At 39.2% G+C, this 23,981-nt stretch overlaps 1 protein-coding gene across 1 annotated transcript in view; it reads left to right on the top strand.

Annotated features, from left to right (window-relative positions):
- The window catches only part of MOCOS (molybdenum cofactor sulfurase), a 442,257-nt gene that overhangs the window by 264,225 nt on the left and 154,051 nt on the right, over nt 1–23,981 (top strand). Inside the window, exon 6 of the mRNA XM_075828507.1 lies at nt 22,031–22,230. Coding sequence (XP_075684622.1) covers nt 22,031–22,230 — 200 coding nt within the window. The remainder of the gene's footprint in view (nt 1–22,030; nt 22,231–23,981) is intronic.

Here is a 23,981-nt window from a genome sequence, read left to right as displayed (position 1 = left end):
CATGGTAGGCAGGGGCGATAGCAGGTGGTGGAGCAGTGGGAAGAGCCAGGGGTCGTGCAGGAGGATGATTCAAAGAGTTAAAATGGAGTTCACCACCTGTAGTATTTGATCCTAATGAACAACTATAAAGATACAGACCAAACGATAAACGTTTACAATAAACGTCCACACATATCAAAAAAGAAATGAAGAATGAATACCCATAACTGTACGTGTGGACATATCACACATCCAAACAGGAATAAATACAACAACAAGTACACATTTGTACCTTGTAATAATGACAATACTTTATTCAAATGCACATAAAAACATATTGGCCATCAAGACCTAAAATAAGACAAACAATTTAAAATGCATAGATGTGGAGCACATAAAGGCTATTGTGAGTGGAATATACTCAGTAGATAACAAAATCAAAATATATAGAGGGTAAGTCAGGAAGGCATGTACAGATAAAAAGATTCAAATACCACAAGTGTGTTGCTTACAACCAAGCCTTCACAAGAGATAAATTAAGCCAGGATAAGTATAGACAGGGGAAGGCACACCACATGCTGGTATACGTGTGAGTGTAAAGATATCAACAAAGAGTAACCATAATAAAGCCTAATCCCCAAAAACGATACCAACCAGTATATGTCATGATGAGCCTAAAAATGAACACCACACTGCGAGGGTGTAATAATGAGGGTTAGTGTTGGCCTCTGCACCTGCTAACATTAAGCCCCGCCTTAGTAATGGAGGTTGTCAATCAGCCGGCGGCCATTACTAAGGCGGTGATAATAAAGTTTAAAAAGATACAAGCACATAGAATTTTTTTTTATTGAAATAAAAAAACACAACCCCAACCATCCGAATCCGAAGTCCAACAACCGAACCTGTAAAAAAACACAAACACACAAAATAATCAGTAACACATAAAGAAGCAAAATTACTATTCTTACCTTTCCTGGGTCCAGCGCTGGAGCTGCAATGTCAGCGAGCTTAGCCCTGTATCTAATCCAATCATGTGTGATACTGTCTGCTGGGCCCTGTATCTAATCGTATCATGTGTGATACTGTCTGCTGGGCCCTATATCTAATCCTATCATGTGTGATACTGTCTGTTGAGCCACTGTATCTAATCCTATCGTGTGTGATACTGTCTGCTGAGCCACTGTATCTAATCCTATCATGTGTGATACTGTCTGCTGGGCCCTATATCTAATCCAATCATGTGTGATACTGTCTGCTGAGCCACTGTATCTAATCCTATCATGTGTGATACTGTCTGCTGGGCCCTATATCTAATCCTATCATGTGTGATACTGTCTGCTGAGCCGCTGTATCTAATCCTATCATGTGTGATACTGCCTTCCGAGCCACTGTATCTAATCCGATCATGTGTGATACTGTCTGCTCAGCCACTGTATCTAATCCTATCATGTGTGATACTGTCTGCTGAGCCGTGTATCTAATCCTATCATGTGTGATACTGCCTTCTGAAACACTGTATCTAATCCTATCATGTGTGATACTGTCTGCTGGGCCACTGCATCTAATCCGATCATGTGTGTTACTGTATGCTCAGCCACTGTATCTAATCCTATCATGTGTGATACTGTCTGCTCAGCCACTGTATCTAATCCTATCATGTGTGATACTGTCTGCTGAGCCAATGTATCTAATCCTATCCATAGTTTATAGGGTCGTAGTGCTATAGATATGCTATGCTGTCTCCTATACACTCATTTTTTTTGGGGCGGACACACATGTATTGGGGCTATTTCCCCTGACATTTTAAGCCCTGATGGTATGTTCACACGGCAGCGTCCGTTACGGCTGAAATTACGGTTCTGTTTTCAGACGTAATGGCATGTGCATGCGTTTTTCGCTGCGTCCATTACGGACGTAATTGGAGCTGTTTTTCCATGGAGTCCATGGAAAACGGCTCTATTTACGTCTGAAGAAGTGACAGGCACTTCTTTGACGCGGGCGTCTTTTTTACGCGCCGCCTTTCGACAGCGGTGCGTAAAAAAAATGACCGTCGGCACAGAACATCGTAAGACCCATTCAAATGAATGGGCAGATGTTTGCCAACGCTTTTGAGCCGCATTTTCGGACGTAATTCAATGCTAAAACGCCCGAATTACGTCCGTAAATAGGGTGTGTGAACCCAGCCTTAGTGACGCCCCCGGCTGCTAGTGCTGAATTGTTGGGTCACTTAGGAGACCCAGCGATGCAGCTGAAAGCTGCGGACCATCTGCCATGAGGAGTTTGCGGGGGGGGCCCAATAAGAACTTTTGCATCGGGGCCCATGAGCCTTTAGCTACGCCCCTGGATATGTCCACACGTACAGTTATGGGTATTCATTCAGTATTTGATCCTAACATGCCAGGAGGTCACGCATGTCCGTTTACATAATTTGAACAGCGGACTTGGGTTGGCCAGCAGTTTCCATGGCCTGAGCGTACTGTCACGAATCTGGGGTATGTGGACCCACTAGGCCGCTCCACCATAGCGGAGTGGCAGCTGACCAAACAACAGTCAATGGAGAGTCTAAGCACAAGAGTACCTGTATGAGAGTCCAGACAAACACAAGATGTAGCAGATACTTTGGCACAAATGATTTGTGGCACAGTTGATGCTTGGCGTGGCAGATGTCACTGGACATGGCATATAAGAATGGACATGGCAGATGCCACCGGATGTGGCAGGTGGCACTGGACGTGGCAGATGACACCGGACGGGGCAGATGACACTGGGCGTGGTAGATGACACCAACACGATTCCAACACTAGACTTTAGCTCATGAACAAACACAGTTACTGGATATGGGATACGGGAAGCAGGGTACAACAAAGACAGCAACAACGTTCAGGCAAAGAGGGAGAGGGCAGAGTCCATTTTATAGTGCACGGTGATCAAGGGATTGGATAGGGAACAACTTACTGGTGCGAACGCTGGCACTTTAAGGCCGGGGACGAGCGCGCATGCGAACTCTAGAAACCACATATTGACATTGCAGCAGTGTGTACTAGCGTTTTCTGGGAGGGAGGCGCCGGCAAGTTCTCTGAGTCCTGCGGCTGCCAGTAAGTACAGTGTGCTGGCGGTCAGCGACCGTGGGCATAACAACATGATCTAATCATCTAGAGGCACTGCATATTCTTCCTCCAATACATGGCAACACTGGCTGGTTTCCCAGACCTCCACAGAATAATAACCTCGAGTAATCTTCTTCAACTTGTCACAAAAGAGAGAAAGGTGCGTTGGCACTGCTCCAGTCGTGTCGTCCCGATTGGGGTCTTTGTCAGAAAAGTAGGTGGTGCTCAGCAAGACATTTTAGTCCATAATTATTCATACATAAATAGAGCAAAGACGGTTAGAGCACTATCCACTCCACAGGGTGGGCCATTTATATGGATACACCTAAATAAAATGGGAATGGTTGGTGATATTAACTTCCTGTTTGTGGCACATTAGTATATGGGAGGGGGGAAACTTTTCAAGCTGGGTGTTGACCATGGCGGCCATTTTGAAGTCGGACATTTTGTATCCAACTTTAGTTTTTTCAATGAGAAGAGGGTCACGTGACACATCAAACTTATCGAGAATTTCACAAGAAAAACAATGGTGTGCTTGGTTTTAACGTTACTTTATTCTTTCATGAGTTATTTACAAGTTTCTGACCACTTATAAAATGTGTACAAAGTGCTGCCCATTGTGTTGGATTGTCAATGCAACCCTCTTCTCCCACTCTTCACACACTGATAGCAACACCGCAGAAGAAATGCTAGCACAGGCTTCCAGTATCCGTAGTTTCATTTGCTGCACATCTCGTATCTTCACAGCATAGACAATTGCCTTCAGTTGACCCCAAAGCTAAAAATCTAAGGGGGTCAGATCGGGAGACCTAGGGGGCCATTCAACTGGCCCACGATGACCAATCCACTTTCCAGGAAACTGTTCATCTAGGAATGCTCGGACCTGACACCCATAATGTGGTGGTGCACCATCTTGCTGGAAAAACTCAGGTAACGTGCCAGCTTCAGTGCATAAAGAGGGAAACACATCATCATGTAGCAATTTCAGATATATCGTGGCCTTGAGGTTTCCATTGATGAAGAATGGCCCCACTATCTTTGTACCCCATATACCACACCATACCATCAATTTTTGTGTTCCAACAGTCTTGGAGGGATCTATCCAATGTGGGTTAGTGTCAGACCAATAGCGGTGGTTTTGTTTGTTAACTTCACCATTCACATAAAAGTTTGCCTCATCACTGAACAAAATGTTCTGTGTAAACTGAGGGTCCTGTTCCAATTTTTGTTTTGCCCATTCTGCAAATTCAGTGCGCCGATCTGGGTCATCCTCGTTGAGATGCTGCAGCAGCTGGAGTTTGTAAGGGTGCCATTTGTGAGTAGCTAATATCCGCCGAAGGGATGTTCGACTGATGCCACTCTCCAGTGACATGCGGCGAGTGCTACGCTGTGGGCTCTTGCTGAATGAAGCTAGGACAGCCACTGATGTTTCTTCATTAGTGACAGTTTTCATGCGTCCACATTTGGGCAAATCCAACACTGAACCAGTTTCGTGAAACTTGGCAAGCAGTTTGCAAACTGTAGCATGGGAGATGGGTGGTCTCGTAGGGTGTCTTGCATTGAAATCTGCTGCAATGACCCGGTTACTGCGTTCACAAGACATCAACACAATTTCTATCCGCTCCTCACGTGTTAACCTCTGCGACATGTCAATGGCTGTAAACAAAGAGAAGCTTGTAAATAACTCATGAAAGAATAAAGTAACGTTAAAACCAAGCACACCATTGTTTTTCTTGTGAAATTCTCGACAAGTTTGATGTGTCACATGACCCTCTTCCCATTGAAAAAACTAAAGTTGGATACAAAATGTCAGACTTCAAAATGGCCGCCATGGTCAACACCCAGCATGAAAAGTTCCCCCCCTCCCATATACTAATGTGCCACAAACAGGAATTTAATATCACCAACCATTCCCATTTTATTTAGGTGTATCCATATAAATGGCCCACCCTATACTTCTATTCTATAGACTATGTAATGCCTTGCCGATTATCCATTCCTTTGTAGGTGTGGTGTTCCTAATTGACTTGAGGGGTCCGCTGCTACCAATTACTGATTATCCCTCCTTCCCATTAGGGGCTGTTAAACCTCCCGCTGAGGGGGCTCAAAACTGCACGGACTGCCTTTCCCTCATGTCAACACTGACACCGCCCTGCACCCACTTTCCACCGCATTTTCGGATCAGTCTCCCCCGCTCATGACTAATTAGTGTACACCCAGCTCCAACATTTTCATTCCCCAATCAAACACTCCACCTATCTCCACCGCACCCTAACAATTTTCAAATAGATGTGTCTCTCATTGACGTGTCCCTCACGCAAGATATCACCGCTTTATGGTGTAATCCTATCAAACCGCTCCCAATAACTCCCTCCTCTTTGTAGGGTCTGGGAATCTGAATTAGCCAAATGTTTTTCTGAAACCCAATGGGTTTCTATCTATCACACAAAGTGGCTATTGCTACTAAGGCTCAAGAGACTAGTTCTAAAATTTTAACTAGATGGTAACGAGTTCCTTCACTACTTCATAGATAGGTTCCTGCTGTATCTGATTTATTCTGGAGCTGTGGCATGTCAAGTGGCAACAATAACTACATATGGTGGAGCTGCCCTACCTTTCGTAACTTTTGTTCAGCGGTCCTTAATTATTATTTTTTTTTTAAGCAAAGGATTCTTCTCTTCCCGATACCCCAGAGGCCACACATTTATTTATGTTTCCCATGGTCCAATCAACATACAAATGCTACCCACACTTCCTTGTGTCTACCCCCATGATTTTCAGCTCATTCTGGATAATTCAGGTAACGTATTTGCCAATTTCCTAACTGGATTCCAGTCCCTTCGCTGTTCCTTAGTTTCCCACTGTTTTTTTTTTTTTTTTGCTTTTCTCCTACCCCACATGTAAATCTTTTCTCAAATTTGCCAGTACAAAACGGATGTGGAGGTTGCTCCTCAACATTTATCAACAACTTCTGGTACAATGGTAACCTTGGATACTACATCTATATCTCTCTCGACATTGGATTCCAGATTTTATAGGATACTGCAATAAAAAAACAATTGGGAAATGCCTCACATCCGACATCAGCTTATGTTATTTGGAAATACCAGGGAGGAGACTATGCTATTTTGCTTCTCCACTGTATGTTTTATTATTTCTACATTCTTGATATTGTTTAAATTGTAAAAATTTATAAAACATTAATATGAAAAAAACAAAAGGCATACATGTGAAAAAAGAAAAATAGAACAATATGTTGTCAAGCTCACCTTCTTATACTCTGCGGGATGCTACATTCTTCTTTATTGGTCGCATGTTGGTTAGTTGGGTCTATTTTATTGTATATGACATTATTGTATTGTCTCCAAGCATATTACTTGTATGGTACACTTTTTTGACAGATCTGCATTGCTTTGTTACGTGTTTCAAAAATTTAATAACCCTAGAATATCCCCACCCCTAAATATACAACAAATATCAAATGACATAGAATAAAATTATAAGGGAAACTTTAGTAATCCAAATGGGTTTTATTTTACAGAAAGTAATGTAATGCAAACAACTCAGTATATCAATTCATTATGAAGCATTGCTTTAGCTGAAAACAAGAAGAATAATCTTTCCCTACCTGTCATCCAGATAATTAGAGTTGACAGGCACCTTCATGAAAGGATACAGTTGCTGCAAAATTTAAATTAGCAGAGACTTTAGAACTACAGAACTAGAAATCATATCCATTTTATTTTGTTCAAGTTATTTTTAGAAGCTCTAGTTTCAGCAATGAGCTTCACTTTAGAGTTAAAAAATAAACAAACAAAATAATATCTGCTTTTAATAAAAAAAATTATATCCGTGATATGTATTAAAGATGAATGATCATATCTTTTATTTATATAGCACAAACAGATTCTGCAGCAGCCTTCCATTTATTTCCCTGGGGGCATTCATTATTGGCTCCCTAATCCAAGACTTAGCATGTCTTTCTGGCTAGGGAGTAGCTTGCTGTTACAGAAACCTATCCTCTTGGTGCTGTCAACAGTGGGAACCAAACGAGGCTAACTCTGCCCTATAGTTAAACTCAATCATTTTCAAGACACCATTGGACTATAGAGAAAGAACTTTGCCAGTTTTTTACAACTACATTTCTTTTTTAGAACTTACAGCACCCCTTGTAGACTGAAATATATGTAAATGCATTTTTTTTTTCTGCATTATGTGTGTCTTTAAGTGTCTCATACCTTCCAAAATGCCAGCATTGATATTTAAGCCTAGACCTTATTTAGTGTAGCAATATCTAAACACAAGAATAAAGTTACTTTTAGTTATTTGTTGGCTGGACAGACAAATTTCTGATCTCTGACATTAAAGCGTACCTAACTTTGAGTGTCTTTTTTTTTATTTTTAGAATAAGCTGTCAAATGTGTGTACATGAGTACTAACACTATTTCTAGGCATTATAGGACTTGTATATTGTAGCATTTAGCAGTTGTCCCCACTGCAGGCCCTATCTCTAATTTTTCAGTTGTCTCTGAGCTAGTGGGTGGAGCCTAACTTTTGTCTTGTCTTCTATACACAGCACACAGAGAAAAAAAGACAGTCCCTCTCTCCTATCTCTATCTATCACATATATATATATAGATATATATAGATATAGATATATATATATCTATATCTATATATAGATATATATATCTATATATATATAGATATATATCTATATAGATATAAAAGCTGCATTATCATGGGGGACATCATACAGCAGTACTCAGCAATGTATCTGAGAGTGCAGCAATGGGGTGAGATATAGCACTTACCAGAATCTGCCGTAGCTGTCTTTGTCTCTCTCTGCCTCTTTCTCACTATGCTCCTGCTCCCTCTTTCCCCCTTCCATAGACCTCTATGGGCAGCTCTAATCCTTCAGTGAATTGTGGTTGTCTTGAGGAGAAGGGAATTCAGAGTGAGTGAACAGTTAGGAGGAGGAGTAAATGAGCCTGATAAGTGGAGAAAGAAGCCTTTTTCATTAACCCCTTCCCGCAAAATCACGTACAGTTACGTCATGGGAGCTAGCTCCGATTTCTGCCATTAAGCCCTTTGATGCAGCGATCCAATGCGATCGCTGCATCTTAGCGGTTTGTAGCAAATCGGCAGCCTGCCATGCGATGGCAAGGCTGGCGACTGCTACTATAGCAACAGGAGGCCTAACAATGGCCTCCTGTCTGCCATTACGGAAGCCTATTAGGCCCCGCCTGGAGGCGGAGCCTAATCGGCTTGCTGTCAATGAACAACTGACAGTTCCAATACATTGCACTACATAGGTAGTGCAATGTATTAGAACATCAAACAAACTGTTGGATCTTCAAGTCCCCTAGTGGGACTAAAGAAAAGTGTACAAAAAAGTAAAAAATAAAAGTTGTAAAAAATACAATAAAAGTTTCAAGTAATAACATAAAACACAATCTCCCCCTTTTTCCCTTATCAAGTCATGTATTATTGAAAAAAAAAAAAACATACATATTTGGTATTGCTGTGACCGTAACGGCCTGAACTATAAAAATATTGTTATTTATCCCGCACAGTGAACGCCGTAAAAAAATAAATAAAAAATACTGCCATAATTGCTGTTTTTATGGTCACTTTGTCTTCCAAAAATTTAAATAAAAAGTGATCAAAAAATCGCATGTATCCAAAAACGGTACCTATAAAAAATAAAACTCATCTCGCTAAAAAAAAGCCCTCATACAGCTCCATCGACGAAAAAATTAAAAAGTTATGGCTCTCACAACATGGTGACAGAAAAAATTGATTCGCTTACAAAAGTAATTTTATTGTGCAAAAAGTTGTAAAACATAAAAATGTGCTATAAATTAGGTATCGCCAGAATCGGACTGACCCCACAGAATAAAGTTAACATGTAATTTATTATGCGTGATGAACGCTATATAAAAAAAAAAAAAAAAACTATGCCAGAATTGCTGTTTTTTTGTCACGTTGCCTCCTAGAAAAAAGGATAAAAAGTGATCAAAAAGTCGCATGTACCCCAAAATGGTACCAATAATAACTACAGCTCGTCCCGCAAAAAACCAGGCCTCATACCACTACGTCTATGAAAAAATAAAATTAGTTAAGGCTCCAATAAGTCAGGAAAGAAAAATATCCAGTTGTGCAGCCCGAGAGGAACATTTCTTCTGTTTCAAGAGGCGAATTATCAAGGCACTAAAATTAGGGAACCAGGAAGGTTAGGGCCCAAACATATCTCCTGGAAGCGAGGGTGCCCGTATTATACCACGACAACACTTTCCAGCAAAATTCCCAAAACTGCAAATGTGCGGAGTGTGGACCAAAAAGGGGATAAGGAAGGACATTTATCAGTGTGACACCGGCCTGTGCAGAAAGGATTGCTCCACAGCGTAACACACATCTATGGATTTTTTTATTTTTTTTTACCTTATTATTATAGCACCTGATGTACTCTTCCCAGCTCACATATGCCCCACATTATAAATTGAAACACTAGTAAGACTACAAACAAAACTACTACCAAGCAAAATCCACGCTCCAAAAGCCAAATGGCGCTACCTCCCTTCTGAACCCTACATTGTGCCCAAACAGCTGTTTACTTCCACATATGAGACATCACCATACCCGGGAGAACCATTTTAACAATTTTTGGTGTGTGTGTCCCCAGTGGCACAAGCTGGGCATGACATATTTGCCACTGAAATGGCATATCTAGGGAAAAAATAAAATGTTTACTTTGCACCTTCCGCAGCGCAATAATTAATGGAAAAGACCTGTGGGGTGAAAATGCTCACTACACCCCTTAATAAATGCCTTGAGGGGTGCAGCTTCCAAAATGGGGTCACTTCTCAGATGTTTCTTTTATTATTTCACATCAGAGCCTCTGCAATTGTGAACCAATACTGTGTAAGTCGCCAAATTAGGCCTCAATTTTACATGGTACTCTTTCACTCCTGAGCCTGGTCGAATGTCCAGGCAAAAGATTAGGGCCACATGTAGGGTGATTCTAAAACCGCGAAACGCAGCATAATAATTAGAGAGCTGTCTTGTTATGGTGGCACAAGCCGGGCACCACATGTTGTCATATCTATGAAAAAAATCCGATTTTCACTCTGCAACATCGACTGCACACCAATTTCTGCCAAACACCTGCGGGGTTAATATGCTCACTACACCCCTAAGTGAATACCTTGAGGGGTGTTGTTTCCAAAAAGGGGTCACTTCTGGGGGGATCCACTGTTTTGGTCCCAGAGGGACTGTGCAAATGCGGCATAGTGCCCAGAAACCAAATGCAGCAAAATCTGTACTCCAAAAGCAAATTGCGCTCCTTCCCTTCTGAGCCCTATTCTGTGCGCAAACAGCAGTTTATGACCACATGTGGGGTATTGCCGTAATTAGGAGAAATTGCTTTACAAGTGTTGGGGGGTTCTTTTCTTCCTTTATTTGTTGAGAAAATAATTTTTTTTTTAGCTAAAACTACGTCTTATTGCAAAAAAAGGATTTTTTTTATTTTCACTGCTGAATTCTAATAAAATCTATGAAACACCTATGTGGTCAAAATGCTCGCTACACCCCTAGATGGATTCTTCAAGGGGTGTAGTTTCCTAAATGGAGTCACTTTTTTGGCGTTTTAACTGTTTTGGTCCCTCAGGGGCTTTGCAAATGTGACATGGCCTCCGCAAACCATTCCTGCTAAATTTGAGCTTCAAAAGCCAAATGGCACTCTTTCACTTCTAAGTCCTGCCATGTGTCCAAAGAGCTATTTATGACCACATGTGGGGTATTGTTTTACTCGGGAGAAATTGCTTTACAAATGTTGTGGTGCTTTTTCTTCTTTAGTCCTTGTGGGAATTATAAAAAATTAACTAAACCTACATTTTCTTTGAAAGAATGTAGATTTTCATTTTCACGCCTACTTTCAATAATTTCTGCAAAAAACCTGCGTGTCAAAATGCTCACTATACCTCTAGGTAATTTCCTCAAGGGGTGTAGTTTCCAAAATGGGGTCACTTTTGGGGGATTTCCACTGTTTTGGCACTGCAAGAGCGCTTCAAACCTGACATGGTGCCTAAAATATTTTCTAATAAAAAGGAGGCCCCAAAATCCTCTAGGTGCTCCTTTGATTCTGAGGCCTGTCCTTCAGTCCATTAGCACACTAGGATCACATGTGGGATATTTATAAAAACTGCAGAATCTGGGCAATAGACATTGATTTGTATTTCTCTGGTAAAACTTTCTGTGTTACAAAAAAAAATTGATTAAACATGAATTTCTGCAAAAAAAAATGAAATTTGAACATTTCACCTCTACATTGCTTTAATTCCTGTGAAACGTCTAAAGGGTTAAGAAACTTTCTAAATGCTGTTTTGAATACTTTGAGGGGTGAAGTTTTTAAAATTTGGTGACTTATTGTGGGTTTCTAATATGTAAGGCCCTAAAAGCCACTTCACAACTGAACGGGCCCCTGTAAAAATAGCCTTTTGAAATTTTCTTGAAAATGTGAGAATTTGCTGCTAAACTTCTAAGCCTTGTAATACCCTACAAAAATAAAAGGTTGTTAATAAAAACGATGCCAATCTAAAGTAGACATATGGGGGATGTTAATTAGCAACAATTTTGTGTGGTATAACTGCCTGTCTTACAAGCAGATACATTTAAATTTAGAAAAATGCTAATTTTTGAAATTTTTGCAAAATGTTGGTGTTTTTCACAATTAAATACTGAATGTATCGAGCAAATTTTGCCAGTAACATAAAGTCCAATGTGTCACGAGAAAACAGTCTCAGAATCGCTTGGATAGGTAAAAGCATTCCGGAGTTATTACCACATAAATTGAAACATGCCAGATTTGAAAAATGAGGCTCTGTCAGGAAGGTCAAAAGTGGCCAAAGAGGGAAGGGGTTAATAGCATATATTACAAAGTATATATAGCATATATTACAAGTATCATATATTCATTTGTACAATTGATTTATGCACATTTTGTTGAAAAGTTAGTGTGTTATATGTCTTCTAATAGTGCAGCATGCCCATTGAAAATACAAACCATCACAATACCACCATAGCTTCCCTTCATAACAGAATCCTGATGGATCTGAGTGGCAAAGTGGCTCTGGGGTTAGCCCTGTTGCCTTGCAGCACTGGAGTTTTGGATTCATATCTGGCAAAGAACGACATCTGCATGGAGTCTACATGTTCCTTCTGTGATGGTGTGCGTTTCCTACTGGTTCTTTAGTTTCCTACCACTTTAAAAAACGTAATAAATTGCCTTCCTACGAAATTGACCCAAGCATGTGTGTATGAAGTAGAGAAATTAGAATGTGAGTCCCATGTACTAAAGATGGTGACAACAAACTCTATGCAGCGCTACAGAAACCAAGGAAAATAAATTTGAATGGATTCAAATGTTTTCTAATGAATCCCAACAAACCCTGTTCGACTAATCTGGTTTCTATCAGGGTTTCAGTTTTTATCATAAAAATACTGGAACTCCTGACGGAAAGTACAAAAACATTAATTTGAACACAGACTAAATCCACTCTTTTTTTCTTAACCCTGAAAAATGAGTGTTCTAAAAAAAAAGTATATTTTAAATATACTTTCCGGTTGGAATAGACTTTTTTTTCTATAAATTATAAAATAACTTCATGAACAAATAGTAGAGATGCAGAGTATAGTAAATATAAAAAAGGGTTATTTGTGACCAGTACAAATAAAAATAATTATTGAACATCAAAGGATCAGTTCACACAGGTTCTTTTTACTACTTCCGAATCAGTGCCAAAAATGGCTGAAAAATACAGCGAAAAACAAACGCCGAAATAAAAGTCCAGGCAGTTGAAAATCTGCCTCAAAATTCCTGAAGGAATTCTGAGGCAGATTTTTTTCTGCCTGCAAAAAAACTCTGTGTGAACAGGGCCTAAGACATCCTGTGGTGTGTAAAACGTAGCTAACTTAGCTCTATGTTTCTGTCAAAGCATTTCATAGATTGCATGGGATGAATTTTACACTATGTGATTCTATGTTCTGGCTTATCAATAGAAATATATTAAATATAGAATCAATCAATTGAAATATAATATGGCATTTTCTGAAACTTTGGATGCATCATACATGCTTAATATAATATACAGTATATACATTAATTGAATACATTTTGCTAACTGTGATGCTATATATTAAGAACCCAATTTCAATAAACTGCCCCAATTGCATGTTGAGATACCATACATGGGTGGCCAAATATTAGATAGCAATCTATTGATGATAAGGACTGCCTACCCTAGAAATGTCTTTGAATGGCCCACATTGGCGGGTTCTGCAGACTGCCAGGGATCTTGTGGGATATGTGCAAACATTATTTTGAGGGCAAGCCTGTGGATTATACACTGAATTGGTGGCACTGTTATGTGGGATTTTGTAACCGCCTCACTATTGTGGTTCTATCTGTGGAAGACACATTATTATGGAGTGCCATTTTTGGCAGATACTGTTGTGAGGGGGACGTATGGTTGGCACAATGTTCTAGGGGCATTTGCTTTATACCTTATTTGAAATCAAAAGAAACACTAAGGACCCCTGTCCGTGATTACAGCTACGGATGACCAAGGACAGTCACCCGCATTTGCCGGCCGTGCTCCCATTATAAAGTAAAGGAGCACAGTCCGTAAAATCCAAAAATAGTACATGTCCTATTTTTTGCAGGGCATTTCTACGGCCCTGTCACCTTCCCGTAAATATACGGTCCATAATTGCGGATCAAAATTACGGCCGTGTGCATGGGGCCTAAAGCAGGACAAGTTTACTCAGCCAAAGGCAGGACAACTTTACTCTTAGAGTATGTTCACATGTGACAGATTTGTTCTAGAAATTTTTGCGACTGTCCCATTCATCTGAAGCATGCGGGAATCTATGCACATGCTGTAGAAACAAATCTATTCAGATATATCGAATGGATTTTTGTCAGTTACAGAAATTTCTGCAACGAAACTGTCGTCTATGATCATACCCTTATATTTCAAAACAAACCCTTATATTTCAAAAAAAAAAACAAAAACAAAGGATAAGAGAAGGCATGCTGCAACCACAATGTGTGGATATAGCCATGGGAACTTTCAACTTTTAGATCACTTGACTCATACTTTCAAAAAGTAGCTTGCATACCAAGAAAGTTTGACCAGCCTTAGTGTAGATTCTTGAATTATTATTATAAATCAAGAAATGTGGTAAGCATACCTAACTTTTCAGGTGACTTTTCAGAATAAGCTCTCGTATGTGTATACATGAGAAATAACATTATTTCTGACCATTATACGACTTGTACATGCCATTTTTTGTGAGCAGTTTTTCGCTCTGAAGGCTCAATCTCTAAATTCTCAGTTTTCTCCGAGCTAGTGGGTGGAGCTGTCAGAGGGGTGAAATATGATGGTGAAGCCACTGCAGGTATGCCAAGGATAAAGATGAAAGAAAGCAGAAATTTAGCACCTCCACTCTAACCTTTACGTTCAGCTTAACAATATCTACAGTTCGTTTGCCGTTGCTGATGATGATTTGTTGACAACAAATATTATATACATTCTTCCCAGTGTGGGAGGTACCGCACATAGTTACAACTATATACAGGTGAAGATAGCTGATTTATTGTTCTATGTGACCAGAAGAGGTAGGGCCAAGGGCACCACTCCCTTGATGCAGTGGGAAGTCTACTAAGACCTAATATGCCTCAATATGGTGGTTGCGTCTGTTTAATTTGTGCATATTGCATTTTTTGTAGATGATGGTGCCTGACTGCTAACTAGGTAGGAAAAATAGGAAAAAGGGACCACAATGGCGCTGCTAGTACTATGAAGAAAAGTTCATGTTTAATAAAGGATAAAATAGATATATAAGTGCTACGCGTTTCAACGCCGGACTGGCGTCTTTATCAGGCAAATAAAATACAAACAATAGGCAGGGTTATATATATATGCACAAAAATTACGGCAATACTCAAAAATAAAAATTAACAAAACTTTGTTCATTTTTATTTTTGAGTACTGCCGTAATTTTTTATAATTACTGTTATCATTCTATATTTTATCCACTTATGTTAGTCAATGATAACATTTGTATTTATATTTTCTCCATCTATGGTAACTTTGTTGTTGTATGGCCGTTGCGTTTTTTTGTGACATAACAATTGATCTTTGATCTTTGACCCGTCTTCCTTGGCGGTTCTTTTTGGTGTCTTTCCAATTAGTACAATTGTAATGTGCTGTTCATATATATATAACCCTGCCTATTGTTTGTATTTTATTCGCCTGATGAAGACGCCAGTCCGGCGTTGAAACGCGTAGCGCTTATATATCGATTTTATCCTTTATTAAACATGAACTTTTGTTCATAGTACTAGCAGCGCCATTGTGGTCCCTTTTTTCCTATTTTTCCTACCTATTCATCATTGGCAACTCCTTTTGGTCGTTGCGTACGGGACCGGGCAGCAGCTTTTCTTGTAATAGATTTTACCTCCACAAAAAGTGTACCTGCCAGTACTTACACTTATAAGGTGAGCACGAATTCAGTTCTTGCTTTCTCATATTACCATGTTAATCTTCACTATGTGGCGCCGTGTCTCTTTTTCTCTGTTTTGTCTGCTAACTAAGAAGGCCCCTATAGACCTATTCTATGGGAATCGGCTATTTTTAAGTCTTCATCTTAACTTTCCTGAATGTCTCCTTTACACTCCTCCTCTAACCGCATAGCTAGCTCTCTATACAGTGTGGGCTATCTCCCCAACTACTACTTGCTCTCCAGGACCCTTCTACAGGCCCTACCACAGATACAGCCTAGCCTGGTTCTGACCAGTCCACGCTTGACACCTTCATTCCAGCTCTCTTTCCCCAGACTTGCTTCTCTAGTCAGTTCCACCGCAGCAATGGAAATGTAAAGATTCTCACTCCCTCAAAAGCCACCACACTCTCCTCTCTTCTCCTCACAGTATGCAGTTCAAGTCACTCCTAGCTCTCTCCGAACACTGAACCCAGTATTTCGTACTTTTATAGGCACAGCGCCACATCCAGGCGTGAAGATGCACCCACATGTGTCTGTCATCACCCTGTTACAGAGCCTAGCAAACGCAGCCTTAGTTGGCGTTCCGGTTGAACATCCCGGAACTAATGTTTAAGGGACAACAAGCTAGTATCTACCTCACCTTAGTTTATATATCAATGCCAACATCAGACTTTGCATACGCCGTCTTTGTTGTCAGACAGACACCCTTTTTCTCCATACAGCTTGCAATCTCCCATCTTGGTCAGATGTTGGCCGATTCATCCAAGATACAAATGCCATATACAGTGGGGAGGGTTATGACACATCCACAATTTTAAAATACAGGTCAGCTATACAACAACACTTAAATATACAGTACCAAATATATAATCACAGTACAATTTGGGTATAATGGAACAATAAAACAGCCCCATCTACTTGTGGATACATTTGAAACATGTTACAGAGAGTAACTGCCATCATGTCTGCACAGCACACACAGAGTTGCACACACAGAGCAGAGAACATCCTGCTCTACTTTTTTTTCTGTAGCACACCATTAGGAGCAGCATGGAGGATATTCTACTGCATTAAAGAGCAATGTAGCTGAGAATCCAGCAGTAGGATGACCTATAACTCTTAGGGTATGTTTACACGCAAACTCAAAAACGTCTGAAAATACAGAGCTGTTTTCAAGGGAAAACCGCTCCTGATTTTCAGACATTTTTTAAAAGCCACTCGCGATTTTCACTGCGTTTTTTTGCCGCGTTTTTTACGGCCATTTTTGGAGCTGTTTTCAATAGAATCTATGAAAAATGGCTCCAAAAACGTCCCAAGAAGTGACCTGCACTTCTTTTTCGGGGCCGTTTTTTTACGCGGCCTTTTTTCAAAACGGCCGTGTAAAAAAACGGCACGTCGGAACAGAACGCTATTTTTCCCATTGCAATCAATGGGCAGATGTTTGGAGGTGTTCTGCTTCCGATTTTTCAGCTTTTTTTCGGGCGTTTACGGCCCAAAAAACGAGCGAAAATAGCCTGTGTGAGCATACCCTTACCAGCAGTCTGTGTCTTCTCTCTCTCTCTCTCTCTCTCTCTCTCCGCTCCTACTCCCTCCTCCTGCTCATCCCTCTACTCTCCAGACTTTTATGGGCAGCAGCTTCAGTGTATCGTTCTCTCTGTTCCTTTTCCCCCTCCACTCACCATAAGCCTCTATGAGCAACAGGGACTTTATCTCCTCTCTTTTGCTTCTCCTTCTCCCCCCTCTCCTCTCCATAGACTTCTTTGGTTAGCAGCACCTGTGTCTCTCTCTGTCTTTGCTCCTGCTTCCTCCTCCTGTTCCCGTTCCCCTCTACATAGGCTACTATGGGCAGCGGTGTTTGTGTCTCTCTCTGCACCTGCTCACTCTTTCTGCTCCCCTCTCTATAGACTTCTTTTGGCAGCAGCATCTGTGTCTCTCTTTCTGCCTCCTCCGCCTCCTTCTCTCTTGTATCGCTCCCCTTCCCCTCTCTGTAGACTAATGTGGGCAGGCTGTGAAAAAACAGGAGTGTGCTTTGACAGAGACACCCCCCCACTTTTGTCAGTCCGTCTCCTCTGCTCCGTAACTAGAGACAGATTTTGCTTGACAACAGGGGAGTGGACAGCAGATTACAGGTAAGAAGATATGTAGTGGTAGTAACTTCACACAGAAATTGCATGAATAAAATGACTACATTTTAACAGAGAGTACATTACAAAGTTTATATACAGTATATCAGGTTTACTATTAGATGAGCATAAGATGTTTGAGAAGTTAGTATCCGTAGATAAAAAAATATAAAAGTTGCCAGGAAATATAAGCCATTGAGTTGTCCTTTTCTGTCAAGTTATTAAAAATGTATTTTTTGAGTATCTGTTTCTGGGAAGACTGGTTGACAACCAATTTTGTCAGTGATACTGCTCCCTCGGGGACAACACCGCTTCCTAAACTTTTGATTAGCATGTCAGTGTAATTGTTGAGTCATACAGCTCAGGAATTGGTGCATACTAAAATTTGTCATTCTTGGAAACCTAGGTGACCTAGGAAACCTTAGTTTGGATACTGTAATAGTCTCCTTGAAAATTGTCTTCCAGCTATCTTAAAAAGATTACACGGAAACGGGTGATTAGAATTGTGAATAATTTAACAGAAGAGGAAGACGTCTAGGATCCCAACAGAACAGGGGATCACAGACCATTGATCTCTTGATTGGTTAGGGTCCTAGTGGTTGGGCCTTCACTGATCTAAAATGTATCACCTATGCCTTGGATGGGTGATAAATGTTCAGAACTTGAATACCCATTTAAGTACTTACATTTATTGAAGATAATCTTTTTATTTTTTTCAGTATTTAAATGTATTATTGTTCAACTAATAACAATGATTTAACTATTCAATAAATATTAATAACTGTAATTTTTTTTGCATTTGCATAACTGACAAATTTACCATAAAAAATAATTTTTGTTCATCTTCAAGTGATTTAATACAAATTTATATTTTTGAAGAGTGAATAGGTGTTAATTCACAAACCTTTTTTCTTTTCTTTTGAATAATGACTTTGAAATGGTAATTTGTGCTCAGCTGCATCTGCTCTCGAACCTTCAAATAACAATAACCAAGAGTGTCATGGATATTCTGTATATAAAAGTTAACAAATCAAAATGAATTAAGAGAAGAATGATGTTCTTTAGAAATGAAAACATTGTGTGAAGCTCAATGTGGCATTTCAATGAGGATTATTGTGACAAAGCAAATGATATGCCTCTGGTTTTGTTGTACCTAAGGCAGTCAAAACAGCACAAGGAAGAGATGAAGATCATTGGTGACAAACTGAAGCAACATGTTCTTTCATGATTTATTTATGCTGCTCATTTCATTTTGAAAATAGAATGATGAACACACTCCATAGCCAAACAAGTCATTTGAGAAATCAGTGAATGAGCATCACCACCAGAAACTCACAAGCTTAGTAATAATTTAACTAGAATGCAGACTAAGCAAATAAGTGCAGCCATATTTTACTTTATTTACATTGAAACTTTTGTTCAGGGCCACTTTAACCACTTCCCGCTTTGGCCACTTTTGACCTTCCTGACAGAGCGTCATTTTTCAAATCTGACATGCTTCACTTTATGTAGTAATAACTTTGGAATGCTTTTACCTATCCAAGCGATTTGTGTTTTCTCGTGGCACATTGGACTTTATGTTACTGGCAAAATTTGCTCGATAGATTTAGTATTTAATTGTGAAAAACACCAAGAGAGAAAAATGGCAAAAATTTGCATTTTTCTAAATTTAAATGTATCTTCTTGTATGACAAGCAGTTATACCACACAAAATTGTTGCTAATTAACATCCCCCCATATGTCTACTTTAGATTGGCATAGTTTTTTGAACATCCTTTTATTTTTCTAGGATGTTACAAGGCTTAGAACTTTAGCAGTAATTTCTCGCATTTTCAAGACAATTTCATAAGACTATTTTTTTAGGTACCAGTTCAGTTGTGAAGTGGCTTTTATGCCCTTATATATTAAAAACCCCAATAAGTCACCCCATTTTAAACAAAACGTTACCCCTCAAAGTATTCAAAACAGCAATTAGACAGTTTCTTAACCCTTTAGACGTTTCACAGGAATTAAAGCAAAGTAGAGGTGAAATTTACACATTTTATTTTATTTGTAGAAATTCATTTGTAATCCATTTTTTTTTTATAACAGAAAGTTTTACCAGAAAAACGCACCTCAATAGTTATTGCCCATATTCTGCAGTTTTAGAAATATCTCACATGTGGTCCTAGTGTGCTTATGGACTGAAGCAAAGGAGTGCCTAGAGGATTTGGGGCCTCCTTTTTATTAGAATATATTTTAGGCACCATGTCAGGGATCCTGCGGTGCCTCTTTGGAAGGCGGGGAGCGTTATGGCTCTTGGAAGGCGGGGAGTGAAAAACAAAGATGAAAAAGCAAAAAATTGATCAGTCATGAAAGGGTTAATTAATGTCTAAAGAAAAAAACCTCTAATGACCACATGTGGGTATTGCCGTACTCGGGAGAAATTGCTTTACAAATGTTGGGGTGCTTTTTCTCCTTTATCCTTTGTGAAAATGAAAAAATGCAACATTTTAGTGGGAAAAATTTTGATATTCATTTCCATAGCCTAATTCTAATAAATTCTGCAAAATACCTGTTTGGTGTAATTGCTCACTGTACCACTAGATAGATTCCTTAAAGGTGTAGTTTCCCAAATGGGTTCATTTCTGGGGGTTTCTAATGCTTTGGTCCCAAAGGGGCTTTGCAAATGCTGCAAACCATTCCAGATAAATTTGAGCTCCAAAAGCCAAATAGTTCTCCTTCCCTTCTAAGCCCTGCCACGGCTTATTACCACATATGGGGTATTGCCGAAATCGTGAGAAATTGCTTTACACATTTTGGGGTTCTTTTTCTCCTTTATTCCTTGTAAAAATTAAAAATTATTTTCACTGCCTAATTCCACTAAATTCTGCAAATAAAACCTGTGTGGTCAAAATGCTAACAATACCCCTTGTAAAAATCCTTGTGGGGTGTAGTTTCCAAAATTGGGTCACTTTTGGGGGGTTTCCACTGTTTTGGCACTACAAGACCTCTTCAAACCTGATATGGTGGCTAAAATATATTCTAAAAAAGGCGGCCCAAAAATCCACTAGGTGCTCCTTTGGTTCTGAGCTCTGTGTTTCAGTCCATTAAGATACTAGGGCCACATGTGGGATATTTCTGAAAACTGAAGAATCTGGGCAATAAATATTAAGTTGCATTTCTCAGATAAAACCTACTGTGTTACCGATTTTTTTTTATTACAAATGAATTTTGGCAAAAAAGTGAAATGTGTAAATATCACCTCCACATTGCTTTAATTCCTGTGAAACGCCTAAATGGTTAAGAAACTTTCTGAATGCTGTTTTGAATACTTTGAGGGGTGCAGTTTTTAAAATGGTGTGATTTTTGGGGACTTTATAATATATAATTCCCTCAAAACTACTTTAGAACTGAACTGGTCCCTGAAAAAATAGCCTTTTGAAGTTTTTGGGAAACTGTGAAAAATTGCTGCTAAAGTTCTAAGCCTTGTAACGCCCTAGAAAATTAAAAGGACGTACAAAAAAAAAAACATGTAAACTGCTAACTAGTAACTATTTTGTGTGGTATTACTATCTGTCAAGCAGATACATTTACATTTAGAAAAATGCTAAGTTTTGCAAGTTTTCTCAAAATTTGGGTGTTTTTCCAAAATAAATATTGAAGTAATCGACCAATTTTTTTTAACTAACATGAAGTACAATATGTCACAAGAAAACAATCTCAGAATCGCTTGGATAGGTAAAAGCATTCCAAAGTTATTACCACATTAATTGACACATGTCGGATTTGAAAAAAATCAGCTGTGCCACAAGGTCAAAACAGGCTGCGTCCTAAAGGGGTTAAAAGATAATTCTGGGGAGATTTGTCAAAACTGGTTCAAAGACAAAGTGGAATCAGATTTTACCTTTTATTTCAGAGGCCCTTTGAAAATAGAAATCAATCTGATTAGTTGCCATGGGCAACTACACCACTCTTCCTTTGCACCACTTTTGTAAGCCTACGCCATAGTGTTTTAAATATAAAAATCTGTAAACAGATGTTGAAATGTGAGTCTTAACCTTTAAGGTTATTATAGGTAACTGTGCTCATTTTGCTATTATTTTGTGTTGTTTGTTTCTCTTTCAGCAATATGTTTCTTTTACTGTGTTCTATTTCCTAATCCAGAGCTATTATTTTTTGTAAAACCATGTTTTGAAAGGAAAAATAACTGTGTATGATAAATGTTCAGAAAAGTAGTGCTCAGAAAATGATTTTTGATATTTTGCATTGCAGGTGGAATGGAGAATATTAAGAATCATACCCATGCATTGGCCAGTTACACCTACTCTGTGCTTTCTGCTCTGCATTACGCTAATGGACAACCTGTAATACGCATCTACACTGACACAGAGGTTAGGACTTTTGATGTGCAGGGTCCCATCATTAATTTTAATGTGTTGGATGAAACTGGAGGCATAATCGGCTACTCTCAGGTACATATTTGTCAAGGTTCACATCATCCATCTGTGAAGTAATTTCTCTGTTATTAATTGCAATACATTATTCATGTACCCTGACTTTATTTACTTCACTATGGCTTTATTTAGTTATGTGCAGATTTGGAAATGATGCTTTGTTCTTGTCCCTTTGAGAAAAATATTCTGACAGGCGCTATTATCTTAATAAATGTCAGCACTTTAAATGTGATTGGATATTTACCACAGACTAGAACTTTTACAAAAAAAGGGTAGCTAAACGTTTGGTAAACTTCTGACATGTCATAGTGACATGTCAGAAATTTGGATTGGTGGAGTTCCGAGCACTAGGACCCCCACCAATCGCTAAAACGACTGTTTCAGCTGCTTCGTTCTAGCGATTGGTCGGGGTCTCCGTACTCGGACCCCCACCAATCCAAACTTGTGACATGTCACTATGACATGTCAGAAGTTTGTCAAACGTTTAGCTATACTTTAACCCCTTAGTGTCTAAGCCTGTTTTGGCCTTGTGGACACAGCCGATTTTTGCAAATCTGACATGTGTTACTTTATGTGGTAATAACTCCAGAATGCTTTTGCCTATCCAAGTGATTCTGAGATTGTTTTCTCGTGACATGTTGTACTTTATGATACTGAAAAAATTTTGTCGTTAAATTCAATATTTATTTGTAAAAAAAACAAAATTTAGAGAAAATTTGCAAAAATCTGCATTTTTCTAAATTGTAATGTATCTGCTTGTAAAACAGATAGTAATACCACACAAAATAGTTAACATTTCCTATATGTCTACTTTATGTTTGCATCGTTTTTTGAACGTCCTTTTATTTTTCTAGGACGTTACAAGGCTTAGAACTTTAGCTAGAATTTCTCGCATTTTCAAGAAAATTTCAAAAGGCTATTTTTTCAGGGACCAGTTCAGTCCTTATATATTAGAAAGTCCCCATAAATCACCCCATTTTAAAAACTGCACACCTCAAAGTATTCAAAATAGCATTCAGAAAGTATTTTAACCCTTTAGGCATTTCACAGGAAATAAAGCAAAGTAGAGGTGAAATTTACAAATTTTTTTTTTTTTTATGAAATTCATTTGTAATACATTTTTTCTGTAACACAGAAGGTTTTACAAGAGAAACGCAATCAAAACTTATTGCCCAGATTCTGCAGTTTTTAGAAATATCCCACATGTGGCTCTAGTGCGGTAATGGACTGAAACACAGGCCTCCGAAGCAAAGGAGCACCTGGTGGATTTTGGGGCCTCTATTTTATTAGAATATATTTTAGGCACCATGTCAGGTTTGAAGAAGTCTTGTGGTGCCAAAACCGTGGAAAACGCCCAAAAGTGACCCCATTTTGGAAACTACACCCCTCAAGGAATTTTTCAAGAGGTATAGTGAGCATTTTTAGCCCACAGGTTTTTTGTTAAACTTATTGGAACTGGTCTGTGAAAATTAAAATATACTTTTTTTCTGAAAAAACATACGTTTTAGTTTTTACAAGGAATAAAGGAGAAAAAGCACCCCAACATTTGTAAAGCAATTTCTCCCGATTACGGCAATACCCCATATGTGGTAATAAACTGCTGTTTGGACCCACGGCACGCCTCAGAAGGGAACGAGGGCCATTTGGATTTTGGAGCACAGATTTTGCTGGAATGGTTTTCGGTGCCATGTCGTGTTTGCAAAGCCCTGGAGGGACCATAACAGTGGAAACTCCCCAAAGGTGACCCCATTTTGGAAACTACACCCCTC

The sequence above is a fragment of the Rhinoderma darwinii genome, chromosome 5 (genome assembly GCF_050947455.1).
Source record: "Rhinoderma darwinii isolate aRhiDar2 chromosome 5, aRhiDar2.hap1, whole genome shotgun sequence".
In the NCBI taxonomy this organism is placed as follows: domain Eukaryota; kingdom Metazoa; phylum Chordata; class Amphibia; order Anura; family Rhinodermatidae; genus Rhinoderma; species Rhinoderma darwinii.
The sequence above is the reverse complement of the archived record's forward strand: the minus strand, read 5'-3'. Positions and strand labels throughout refer to the sequence as shown.